This window comes from Papaver somniferum, chromosome 9, assembly GCF_003573695.1.
Source record: "Papaver somniferum cultivar HN1 chromosome 9, ASM357369v1, whole genome shotgun sequence".
Taxonomy (NCBI): domain Eukaryota; kingdom Viridiplantae; phylum Streptophyta; class Magnoliopsida; order Ranunculales; family Papaveraceae; genus Papaver; species Papaver somniferum.
In genome coordinates, this window is record NC_039366.1 from 91085416 (window position 1) to 91098995 (window position 13580).

The following is a 13580-nucleotide window of genomic DNA, read 5'->3' on the forward strand; positions in this document are numbered from 1 at the left end:
TTTAGTTTTGAAACACCAATCAGGGCCAAGAGCAATTTTCTTCATTATTTGAGATTGTTGCAAATCTCAAAAATCTATTTGATTTGACTGGTTTTTATTTTCCATCAGATTAAGGCACTTTCTTCTTTTGCTCTGATATACAGATTCGACTTCTTTTGCTCTGATATGCATGTGTAACTGCGGCATACACAAACTTTATGGATGTGTAACTGCTGATTACACATGCATATTACATGTGTAACTATTGCATACACATCTATTTTTGTAGTCACCGAGATTTGAAGGTTCCACCAATTTCCCTTCAGTTTCAGTGTTTGGAGATTTAGACCATTTTTGTTGCTTATGTTGTGTTGCTAGTGAATTTATTTGGTAACGTATTCATGGATTTTTTCAGACTGAAAATTTGCTTTTAGATTCATATGGTATGGAACTTTGAATGTGTAACTCTCAACTACACTAGTCATTTCATGTGTAACTGCTAGTTACACTAACAAGATGCATGTGTAACTGCTAGTTCGTTGCTATCGACATTAAGCAATATTTGTTTTTCTCCTAAATATTGAACAATATTTGTTTGCATTTTTGTGTTGCCATAGGTTCATATGTCTGTTCATTGCTATCGACATTAAGCATTCTTATAGACTATTTTTTGTTGTTCTCCTAAATATTGAACAATATTTTTTCTCATTTTTCTTTTGACACTGCTTCATGTTTGTTTGTTGTTATATTTCAGGTTTCCGATAACTTCATAAAAGTTAATTATTTATTTGTGGTATTGGTATCGCTGGAATTGGAGTTGACGCTGAATACACAAGTCAAATGCATGTGTAACTCTCGGTTACACTAGACAGATGCATATGTAACTCTCAATTACACTAGACAGATGCATGTGTAACTTTTAGTTACACATGCTAAGAAATTATTGTAAATGAGTATTAAAGTAATACATGCCTTTTTTGTATGCATTCTTGTTTATCTCTATTTTTTTTAATGTGTAACTTCTAATTATACATGCCATATGGATGTGTAACTTCTGGATACAAATGTCATATGCATGTGTAACTCCTGTTTACACATTTACATTGTACTTTAATAATTTTGGGCCTAGATTTAATAATTTTGGGCTTAAATTTAAACTTTATTTAAGTTGGGGCTTGACAATATATAAAAGGGCATGGATGTCTTTTAATAACTCGGGGCCTGGATTTAAACTTCTTTTAATTAAGGGCCTCATATTATGGGTTATCCATGAGTTGGGCCTTAGCCTAATTTTCCCCATAATCAAAAATGATAATCATTCATTATAAAAAAAATCCGTAAACGTTACCAAGTGGAGAGTGTCGTTGGTTTGACTCCAAACTAAGACGTTGAAGGAGAGGAAACTAAGACGTTTGAAGGAGCTCGAGGGTGTGGCGAACGCGGAAAAGATAAATCCTGAGTGGTGCAAGTTGTTTTGGTGCTACACCATCACCGACCGAGCCATCTGTGATGTGACGAACTTCAAAATCAGCACAAAATTGGTCAATTAACCCAATAACGACAATTCCTGGGTGAAAAAGACATGTAAAATTTGATACTGTTTAAATGGACGAGAATGTAAAAATATACGGGATGTAAACAGTTTCATCCTATCTTCAAATACTTTTTCTAATTTTTAATTTACATCAGGATGCATCCAGTTTCATCCTCGCTATTTTTTAAGTTTAAGCCAGGATGAATCCAGATTCATTCTTGCTATTTTTTTGGTGTCCATTTCACCCATACTAATTTTTACTCGTCCATTAGAACCATGTTTTAAAAATATTTGGACAATTGATCCAATTTCTCAAAAATCAGTGAGTATTTTAAGGGAAATAAAGTGGGAAAACAGGCAAACATAACCCGACTGCCGTTGTTGCTGCACATGCCTAGGTCCAATGCAAAAAACCAAAACCAAACCGGGCTTTGCACATGCCTAAGTTTATTCTTATAAGAAGCACAACAAAATTCCCCATAATAATTCTTGGATCGAAAAATATAACCAACTTTGGATACCTCTTGATGTATGCAGTCCATCATGGATGGCTCACAGCCTCACAGGGTTTTTTGTTTTTTTTCTTCTTCTTAATTCACAAGTTTAGTGCACTTATCTCTCGACCATCTTAATATATGCCCCAGCATTTTGATTTCTCCGTGTAATTGCTGTCGAAGCTATACATTTCCGTTTGTTATTCTTGCAATGGATGAGATGGACTTTAGATAATCTCCAACTGATTCTATCAGTGCCAGCCTCATACTCACTAAAATAGTGTTATCCAGCAATGAACACTACTGCTTCAAAGTGAGTTATCGTGTCAAATTGGAACAAATTTAATGCTTACCAATTACCATGGGCGTAAACCAGGGCCCAAGTCTACTATTTTGAAAAGGACAGTGTTAAAACATTCTTAAATATTGTTTGTATTTTGTTTTGGTTCATAGACGTACCATGAATTACTATAGAACAACCTTTGAGATTTACCAAAATGAACCAAATCATATGTTTCGTTGATGTTCAAATTAGCTTTTAAGTAGTCGGAACATGTCAGTATAAGAAATAATTTTGAGCATCTTACTTTATGGATACACAGATAGCTTGGTTAGAAACATTCATCCTGGACTCATGAGGGTCAAGGTGGTGCCGGACAGTGAGACGATTTTAATCAATCCTCTTCCTAAAAAGAATACAGCTTCTGTTTAGACGCATAAGGGATCGGAGATGTTAGGTTTAGAGCTTGAGAGCATCCACAGTGGGCGAGTATAACCAAAAATTTGGGATGAGATCGTGACGCAGTGGGACGGAGTAAAGATCAAATCCCAGCCAAAGATCAAATTCCAGACCATATTTGGTCGCGACCAAATACCAAATCCTAATATAATCGGGCGTAAATTTAAAGTACGCTTGTTGCTGGGCGTAAATTTAAAGTACGCGCGTTAACGGGCGGAGATTTAAATTACGCCCGATGAAAATTCAAATTAAAAAAAAAAAAAAAAATGAGGCGTAAACTTAAAGTACGCCTGTTGACAGGCGTAAATTTAAAGTACGCCTGTTGACAGGCGTAAATTTAAAGTACGCCTGGTGCGACCAAATTTTAATCGGGACCGTTACGTGACAACACGGACTAAACCCAAAATTTGATCTTTTTTTTTGATCTTTGATCTTTGGTTTTGATCGCAACACTGCAGTTGCTCTGACCATCCCTAACAGCACGCTTACCCCCCGTGTATAGATAGATATTGGACATGTCTGTCGGTTTGTCTGTCCGTCACAATTAATGAAGCAGGAGACTGTGCTTCCTTCCCTAGATGGATAGGTAGCGTTGCCAATCCTATTATCCAACATTTTGGTTTTCTTTTCTGTGTCTAGTCTACTGGTTAGGTATTTCTTGTGTTCCGCGACACATAAAAAATGTATAGGATTTTGAACAATTTTCTGGTGCTAAATCTCTGTGCAACTTTAATGCCGGCAGGTTGACTATGAATGCAGTTTTCCTAACCTAGATGCAGTGAGACTGTTATCTTACTTCGCTATTTTCTGGAGATTAGAGTCATATCTGGATTCTTATTATTTATTTAAAGGACTACGCAATACACATATTCTATAGCGCTTAAGTTTGCACCCATTTTCAGAGTCCTGGACATGAAAGGTGTTTAAGGTAGTAGCGTCTCAGCGGTGTACTTTGCCGCTCTGTAATGTCAACTCAGCTGCATTATCAGTTGGTACTTCAAGCTAATAGTTCTTTGCAAGATAAGTTCAATTTTTAGAGAAGATGATCCAACATTTTATATGACAAGATTCTGCCAAATCCTTAAAAAAAAAGGAATGCCTGACAAGAAAGATATCTCCAACTAAGATACGACCAAGGAGTGTCATGCTATCCAAGCATCAAACCACAAGGAAATAAAAAGGAATATGCACCAAAATATGAATTGACAAGAAAGTTAACCACTAATTCCTTTGAAGCTTGCAGCAAAAGTAGTAGCATCTGTTTTGATCCCAACTAAGTAACACAGGCTAATAGCTGTTTTACAAATTTAAAAGAGAGAATTGAGATTCAAATTAAACAAAAAAAAAAATCTACCCAACGGTCAAATTTCTCTCTTCATTTTATCTAAGTCAGTTGATGTAAGCATATTCCAGATTCTGTTCTTTCTTTCTCCTTCTACACTGGTGGTGACTACTTCATGAAATATTATCAGCTGCTAGCAAAATTCCCTATCAGCAACAAGGGGCAAAAAATGTACAGTATGTTCCCAAAAAAAGGCGTGGCGAGCTGTTCCCTTCAGAGCCCAAGTAAGATATAGTAAACTAGTGTGATGGGAAGAGCTATCAGCATTCCAAAGATAACCCTGCACCACAGAGACAATGAAAGAAATGGTCCCCAGATTAGAATTGCATGTCACAATCTTAACTTGAATTCTGAAGTTGAATTTATACATAGCAACTCAAGACAATGGACATTCCCCATAATCTAAGTACCAACATAGTAGCTTCCAAAGGAATGTCAAGAGATGTAGAGTGCATACCCAGTGCTTAAGATTTTAGGATGGACATTGTATTCCTTGGCAAACACAAAGGGAACTATTCCTTGGGGAAGAGCAGCCTACAGTTTGAATATGGAAGAAATCAAAAACCATATGCAAATATAAAAGGCCATGTCTTCAATCAAATAGGATTAAAAGAGGTGTTACCTGAACAATAGCAATGCGCAGGAGATCACCACGCAATCCAACAATAAAAGAGGCCGCAGCCATGACTGCAGGACCAGTTAGGAAGCGAACACCCATAGAAAATGTAGCAACTTTGTTTCCACAAGCAATCATACGTGGTTGTAACGCCATAAACAAGCCTACGAAGAGAACAGTTATGATTTTGCTAGAGTAAATCAAATCAACAAAACAAATACAATTTACACAAGCTAATCCTAGTAAAACCTTCAAGTATTTATAGAATCTCATGAATAAGTATGTATGCCAAAACATAGAGGCTGAAAGTCGTACCAAGACTGAACATAGCCATTCCAAGACCAGCATCAGATAGAATCGATATTGATTTAGCTATGATTGCAGGCATAATGATGTTCCACCTGTCCATGAATATATAATTAGAGATTACAAATAAAGAAAGTGAGAAGAATACAGTTCTTAGAATTGAAAATGTATACTCTTTTGACCAATGGTTTGCTTATACCTGAAAGATACTAGAGACCAGGTGAGACCAATGAGACTCGAGTAGGTGTTGGGATTTCTGATGAGTTTTCGCCATACCATGATCAAAATGAGCCTTGTCATAACACTAGCAGGTGGCATAGTAGTGGCCTTTGTTTCACCATAAGCAGCTTTAGGGTGAAGCTCAGTAGTTGAGCTAGAACCAAGCTTTGTCAAATTTGGTGCTTCTCGTTCACCACCATTTATGGCTTGCCTATTTCCAAAACTGAACTGATCATCTCGGCGGTATTCTTCGAACTCTGAAATTTATTACAAGTAGCCCAATTTAGATTACACAAATGCATTACCAAACAAAAGAAAGTATTAAAAAGTCTGTTCCAAGAATAAAACATTAGATGCAAGAATATAACAACTAGTCCTACCTAAAAGCAGTTGACACCACAAATAGAAGAACCCAATCATTTATAAGTGAATATACACAATGAACACAAGGCAAGAAAAGATACTTGCCAAAACTGGAAGTTAGAAAGATTTCACAATGCATTTTGACTCACATTAGCTAAGAATCAGTAACTATAAAAGCATACAGAACAACTACCTTCTATAACAAGAAATGAACACAGATCAAGCAAGATTTTATTTCTAATTTTGAGCTACATATACTTTCTGTTCACTAACATCAAGAAACAAAATCAATCATGCATTTAAACTAACATCAAGAAACAAAACCAATCATGCATTTATAAATAGAACTGGAGGAACTAAAAGATGTATACCTTTTGGGTTTGGTTCAATCTGATGAGCTCCAATCCCACCATTTTCATGACCATAATCAGCACCTCCTCTAAAGACATGAAGCCCTCCTTCAGAAACAGGTGAAGCACTAGAACTCCAAACAAACATATGAAGATCTTTTGCTCCATCATTTTTCTTCTTCCCAACAGGAGAAAACATACCAGTATTAGGTGCAGGATAACCACTACCTTGCTGTGTAGTATTCCTTGGAAACCCTCCTGCATTTCCATTCTCTTCATCAAAACCCATGTTCCCAAAATTAGACTGTCTAGGACTAGTACTGCTCACATTTCTTCCATTGACCATTGAGTAAAAATCAGTATGATTAAAACTTGATCCTCTAGGAGTTGGGTTTCTGGAAGATTGAAGTGAATAAATCTCAGCATTAGTTAAGTTTGAAGCTCTAGGAGTTAAAGAAACCCCTGAATGTGGACCATTATTAGATCTCCTAGAAAACACTTCAGAACGAGAACTAGTAGATTTCCTGACTGTAACATGAAGTTTACCATCTTCACCAACTTCAGCTTCAGTTTGTAATGGTTCTTTCCCATCCAGAGACAGAATATCAGAATCTACTCTGAATGATATGATAGAACCAGCAGTATCAGGAAACTGTTCAACAATAAGAAGTTTAGCTCCTCTGTACTCAAACAGGAATAACATGAGAGTATACCAAATGATACATTGAAGAACAACTATCTGAACCATTAAACTCCCAGAGAACTCTCCGTACATTCCTTTCAAAAGAGGGATGCCCATAACAAGTGTATTAGGAAGTGTAGAGAGTGAAAATAACGTAATAGACCATTCAAGAGAACCATTTGCACTACATCTAGACCAGAAGGCTAGAACAACCAAGACTATAATCTTTTGAAGAGAATCAGCAGCTATGAATCTCAAGTTCATTGTGTAAGGATTGTTGCTTGATATGAAGTGAAATGATAGTAAAGGAACAGCAAAGAGTGCAACAAATCTATTGATACCAGAACATTGATCAGGAGTAAAGATTTTCCACCATTTCACCGAACCATAAGCTAGAACCATAGCTACATAAAGAGGAACCACAGCAGTGAAAACATGGTAGAGATCAGTTCCTGTAATCATTTTGAAGAGTTCGAAAGGAACCCAAGTTAGAGAATCTGATTGAACACAAAACCCAGATGAGGGTTTTTATAGATGGGTTTAGGAAATGTGTGAGATTCCTTTTTGGTTTTACTTGTTTGAATGGGTTTTATGTTTGATAGCTACAAGTCTCTAGTGAGCTTAAAACAAGAAGAGAATCACTGGGTTTTTGCTGGATAAAGTGTTGTGAGATCCTAATGAGAAGTCAGCAAACAAAATATCCGATTCTTTCTTTCTTTTTTCCTACTCGGATAAAAACAGAGATTTTTTTACAGGTGAGTCGTACTTAAAGCAAGAATGATGAACACATAAAAACAGTGAAAGTGAAGGAGAAAACAGAGTTCAATTCATATTTTCCACAGTGAAAACGAGAGAGAGAAAACAAACAGAGAGGAGAGGGGGCACTTGAAAGGCTGAAGACTAGTATTTATGGAGATATTAATGGCAGACAAGAAAAGAAAAAAAAAGCAGAGCCGCTGGAGTTTCTTGAAAAAGCTTTTGTTTGTGGGAAGAAAAAAGAATTCGCAAAAGAATCCTCACTTTTTATGGAGAGAGAGAAAGAGACTGAGAAAGAGGGAAAAAAAAGAACAACAGTGGCAGGACTACTGCTTTCAGTCTGCAGCCAATGAATTAAAAAAGCTAACTACTCTCATCAGAATCGAAGTGTACACTCAAACACAGCATTAAAGAAAACAAAATACATTTCAAAACATTGAAGATTCTTTCAGATCATTATCGAGATTTTACACACATATTTGCTGTTAACCGTCAGATTACTATCGGAGTCTAGAGGAGGAGCAAGGCCATGGTCACTCCTGAGTCTTGATTACTTCATGCCACTAAAACCCAGTTTTCATGATTACATTTAGGAACCGGTCCGGGCCTTTCCTTACTTAACAGCTCTTTTTTGGTGCACACTTTTTTATTATCAAAATCGAATTATGAACGTATATTTGTATGAGGTTATTCATGCAGTATTAGAAAAATAAAAGGTGCTCACTCAAGAAAAATTATAATAAAAAGGTAAACTATTTTATTGGTTTTGAAATTGGACATGTCCAAAACCAATTAGTCAGATGACCAATCTGGCAATCTGAATGATTTTTTCTTTGCACAATCATGACTGATTATTAAATAATTTTCTCACTAATAATGTTTATTTTATTTTATTTTTTATCCCAGTCTCAAAATGACAACGTTCTCAGAAATATGAACCAAAATATATTTCAATAAGTAATATGTCTTGTGGATCAAAAAAAAAAAAGATAACATGTCTTACTTTGGTTCCATTGACGACGATCCCTTCTGGTTTAGAATCTAGATTTAGATAGTGCTCGAAATTAGTCAAGAGTATCGCTCGTTTTTTCTATGTAGATTTCAGTTTCTGAACCAATTAATCCTGAATCCGAGAGGGATTGATAAAGATTAGACTTTTTGCAACTATCATCTTAATTTTTTTCCAAATCCATTGGTCATTTAGGCTATCAAATTTTGAGTATGTTACCGTTAGTCTATAGAGCAATCGAAAGATTTTGATTCTAATATGAAAATATTTGAGTTAGATTGAAGAAATTTGAAAATCAATATTCACAATAGTTGTTGAAAGGTTTTTACAACACTTTCAGGATTTTTAACGACTATGCTAAACTCTTCTCTATTCTAATACTAGTATCTTTTAAACTACATCAAGGTAAACAAAATATAAGTGCTAAGCAGTAAGTTAAGTATTTAATTTTATTATTCCGTTGAAATCTGAAGAAACGTGGTTTATATTTGGATATGTTAAGAAAAAAGCAAAACTAAAATGGTGGAATTTTTTTTTTTGCAATTTTACCTCACAAGTGAGCATGTATAAGGACTTCTTTGGTCATCAATTAAGGATTATTTCATAAATATTGTTTGGCGTTTAAACAAGAGAAAAATGCTAAAAGATGTTGGTGTGATATCTAGAGAAAGCTTAAATTACTAGTATATTTTTCTAGCTTTATGACATTACTAGCATTCATACTCGTTAATTCGGTGTATTCAAAAACTTGAGTCTCAAAAGCATGAAGTTTTTACATTTATGTTATTCTAAGATATTTGTTTGATCTCATAAATTTTTATGCCGAATGGGTTATAGCGTAATCGATAATTCCGCAAATCACTGAGGATTCTTTTATGAATCATGCATAAAAAGAATTAATACTGCATTTTAATTGATCATATTCATAGGTGTACAACTTATGGGTTTTTTAAACCATCACGAATTACATACGTATTTACGAATTTCATAAGAATTGGGAAAGAACTTTAAGCATAAGTCGATTGCTTTGTGGTTCTATATATTGAGAAATATTGCTTCAAAAAATATATATTGAGGAATATTTTGTATTAAAAAGGCGAGGTTAGCGAGTAAATCGTCAATTTTTTTACTAATAACCTGCAATTGGAAAATGTTGTTTGGTCTTACAGAGAGAGATGATCCGGAGAAAGACGAAAACTTTAACCACGCCATATTTTCACTTTGATTATAAAATAAAAATAAATAATATATCGAGGATATAAATTTAAAGCAATACACACGAATTATGTTAGCGAGAAAATCTACCAAACAATTGAAAACTCTTAGTAGGGCTATCGACGGGTCTGGTTCCTCCCGGCTACTACTAGATCCTGAACCGAACCCAATAAAAAACGAGCTCGGGTCCTAAATTAGGGGACCCAAAACCGGACCAGATTAAAAACCTAAAAACCCGTCAGGTCAGGGTGGCTGTTGTGTCTTTGAAATTTCTGATAAATTTATTTTATGTTCTTCATGTCGACTTGAATCTAATAAATTCTCGTACGAAGTTATATTATATCTATATAAATATTCTAATAAAATATTAAATTTAAGAAAAAAGATGGAGAAAAAAATAAGTCCAAGCAAAACTAGGTGAAATCCGAGAATTTTGAGTAAAACTAGCTAAAAAAAAACATGTTTGGGGACTCAATACACTCGGCTCCGGTGCGGTTCCGGGAAATAACCTGAAAAACATTTCAATAAACTTTTAACAATCATTGACAATCCTAGATCAATAACATGCAATACTCCCGCATTTACTCCTTATTAACAGAAAAACCACATGAGTCACCTTATACTTGTCCGTTGGTATCTAGGTATTGCTCACTAGTATGTTCGGAAGACATAACACCCATGGCCTCCAGGAATACCCATTTCAACCAAGCAGTATGCTTCTGGGATTCAAGTATGTATTTCTCCATACCGATATATTGTAACCTTAAATACTAAGCTTATCCAAATTAATGAAAAAACTCGTGAGCACTTCGTTTCACCAATTCAATACAATTATTAAATACCAAAATCATGGTTTTTGGGCCTGATACTAGAAGTATGAGCGCTTTCATTATCACCTCGCTATGGTAACTCTTAAATACTCAATACATATCCTTAACAAAAGCATGACCTAGAGAATTAAAACTCTTAAGGTGACAAAGTAAATTCTCGGAGCTTGGTAAAAAAATCCTTGCTTGACTGACACATGGTCTCGAGATTATGACACTTAATTATTCGAGTATGAACATTTGAGTTTCTACAAAGTAAATATTTTAATTTTCCTCACGAGAAGTGCTTACTTCGTGTTATATCATTATTCGGTTGAACCCACCAAGCATTGGTATGTCAAGTTTGGTCATCATATTTCAGCTTCAAAACTCGAAGCTGCTTGATTAGATTATTAGAGTCAACTTCATTAGGTTAGAGTATGTTAGAATAGAGAATTAAAACTCTTGAGGTGACACAGTAAATTTTCGAAGCTTGGTAAAAACTTCTTGCTTGACTGGCACATGGTCTCGATATTGTGACACTTATTTATTCGAGTATGAACGCTTGAGTTTCAACAAAATAAATATTTTAATTTTCCTCACAAGAAGTACTTACTTCGTGTTACAGATTTGCTCGGTTGAACCCACCAAGCATTGGTATGTCAAGTTTGGTTGTCATATTTCAGCTCCTCGAAACTGCTTGATTAGATTACTAGAGTCAACTTCATTAGGTTGGAATAGGAATATTATAAATGTTGAGACGAGCTCGTGTTACTATGAAGAACCTGAAGGCGTGTAGGCATCAACACACACATCATCCATCTGTTTGAGGTTAGTAGTACAAAGTTGACTTGTTTCTATTTATATCTACATTTTTTTCAAGTTGTTTAGAGTGAAAACATAAAATATGAAGTATATTTATGTATTTCTAGTATTGGTGACTTGAGCATTCCACTATGATCAAAGTGTCAAGGAAGTATATACAAGTTGTTTCATACAACATTTGTATGTTGTATTACGAAGTATAACGTTTATATTTTGAACTTCGTAAATGTGACATGACACTATGTTTGTAATTCGTTACTAGTTAGTGTGTTGAACTTTGGATTGATTCCATGTCTAGAAACTATGTTTAACTACATGAGTTTAAGGAAGTTGACTTGCGAAACTTGCTTCGTAATTGGAAGGAATCAAAGGATATATTCTAGGACCGATCCCTTAAACAAGGATCTATACTATGATTGATCCCTTACTTGGGGATCTATTGAAGGACCGATCCCTAATGATAACAAAATTTAGCGCTTTTTCCGATCCGGGTATAATCTTAAGGTTTTGTTAGCTGTCGAAAATTGGGTTTGGTTATTATGGAAAGTTCAAAAGGTGTATGTATAATATTTTTAACATGTGCTAAAATCTTACTATGTTTAAGTATTTTCCTTGATACTCAAGGTGAGATCCCAAATCGAAATATTTCATAATATCTTATTTGATATTCGAAATTTATATGTCTTTAATTTTCCAGTAAGTAAAGCATATCTCTGGATATTATATGTAAAGTATACTTGTATGCTAGCTAGTATTTGGTTGCCATCCATAAGAGATTTTAGCATATTAGTTGGACAACAGTTGGAATTTACAAAACCGAAAGTAAGTATTTATTGCGTATCTTTTAGTGTTTTTGGATTTGGAATTCCTTGGTGTCCAAACTGCCTTGGTCATTATAAATAGTGAACTTTGTTCTTGTTACGAACTCATCCTGCAACACACATACTTGATTTTTTTAGTTGGTATAAGGTAAGCTAACTAGCAGTATTCTCATAATACTAATTTGAGAGGAAAGTATCCTAATTAGGTGAAATCTCTTACGTCTGCTTCATTTAGAGTCTTCTTTGGGATCAAGAAGCATTTAGTAGTACCATTGGTGGGTAGTTACAATTGTATTATTACTTTAGTGTTCGATTATTGATTTGATTGACTAACGGTATAGTTGAACCTTGATGTTACCTAGTTTGTTTATTCTGTAATCCTTTTCTTCTGATATAAAGTCACTCGAACCAGATAAAGGATTGACGATTTCAGATCTGAAGATAGGACTTGTGATCATCCAACGTTAACAAACTCCGTTCTGTGCGTGATCAATCATAAGGGAATCAAGTTGTTTGTGCAGATACTTTAAAGACTAAAGATTTTGAAGACTAAAAGATTTTCTTATTGGTATTCTGATCTTTGTGATAATACTTCATGCACACTTGATTAACTAGGATCCGACAAGCTCATTTATCTTGATAGACCTTTTATAACTTGTTGTATATATAGATAATCTATCATTTGGCATTTATCTTTAGGAACCGAATTTGATATACTTTGATCTAAGATTGATTATCTTTTGTAGTCTTTATATCTTAGTTGATTTAACCGATACAAAGGAGTTTACATTGATTAAAAATGAGAGAACCCTTGTAACTCAATACATCTCTGATTAATTATCTTGTTGATCTGGGAGATTAATACGACGATTAATGAAATAGATTAGTCCTTACTATTTTGGAATACGATCCAAAGATGTTGAGTGCTATAAGTCTTCATAGCATGTATAACGACTCAATATAGTTGACTCTATATTAGGATTCAAGTGCATATACCAGATTGGTAGTAGGCGCAAGGATACTAAAGAAACTGAGTAACTTGGAGTTACTATACTTGGTCTCAACTGTATGAAGTTGGTTGTATTCTTTATATAGCAGATTAATTCTGAGAGTATCCAAAACTAAACTAGGCCTTAGAAGTTTTCTGCATTTTCGGTTCCCACAAAATTGTTGTGTTTGTGTGCTTTTATTGTTTCCGCATTAAATTTATTTAATTTTAAAAGCATTCTCTCTAATCTTATGCTTGAAGGCCACTGGATTCGAAATAGAGTTGGCAAACGGGCGGGCCGGGGCTTGCCCGTTACGGGTTCCACGGGTTCGGGTTAATACGGGTTGAAACCCGCGGGTTGAAATTCTTCACGGGTTGTCATTTCTTCAACTCGTGCCCGTAACGGGTTGAACCCGCGGGTTCACGGGTTAGCCCGCCCGTTTCAGAACTGAAGATAAGGAACTCACATTGTTGCAGGTGAAGAAACAAGAACAAATTTTCTAGAACAATGCAAGAACATGGGATTGAATTCCCTG

The 13580-nt window shown here is 35.0% G+C and overlaps 1 protein-coding gene across 1 annotated transcript; it reads right to left on the minus strand.

The window, feature by feature from the left end:
• Nucleotides 1-3946: 3946 nt before the first annotated feature.
• On the minus strand, nt 3947-7570 carry LOC113310624 (probable auxin efflux carrier component 1b). Its single transcript, XM_026559346.1, has 6 exons — nt 5964-7570; nt 5210-5486; nt 5020-5105; nt 4711-4868; nt 4546-4622; nt 3947-4368 (listed from the first exon to the last, which is right to left on the minus strand). The coding sequence occupies exons 1-6, from the start codon at nt 7084-7086 to the stop codon at nt 4302-4304; spliced, it is 1788 nt and encodes a 595-aa protein (XP_026415131.1). The 5' UTR covers nt 7087-7570; the 3' UTR covers nt 3947-4301.
• Between the last annotated feature and the right edge of the window lie 6010 nt (nt 7571-13580).

Coding starts and splice junctions, on each gene's coding strand:
- LOC113310624 (XM_026559346.1), bottom strand. CDS start 7,086: ATGATTACAGGAACTGATCTCTACCATGTTTTCACTGCTGTGGTTCCT. Junction 5,106..5,209: donor TGGTCTCTAGTATCTTTCAG/GTATAAGCAAAC, acceptor ATTCATGGACAG/GTGGAACATCATTATGCCTG. Junction 4,869..5,019: donor AATGGCTATGTTCAGTCTTG/GTACGACTTTCA, acceptor TTCTCTTCGTAG/GCTTGTTTATGGCGTTACAA.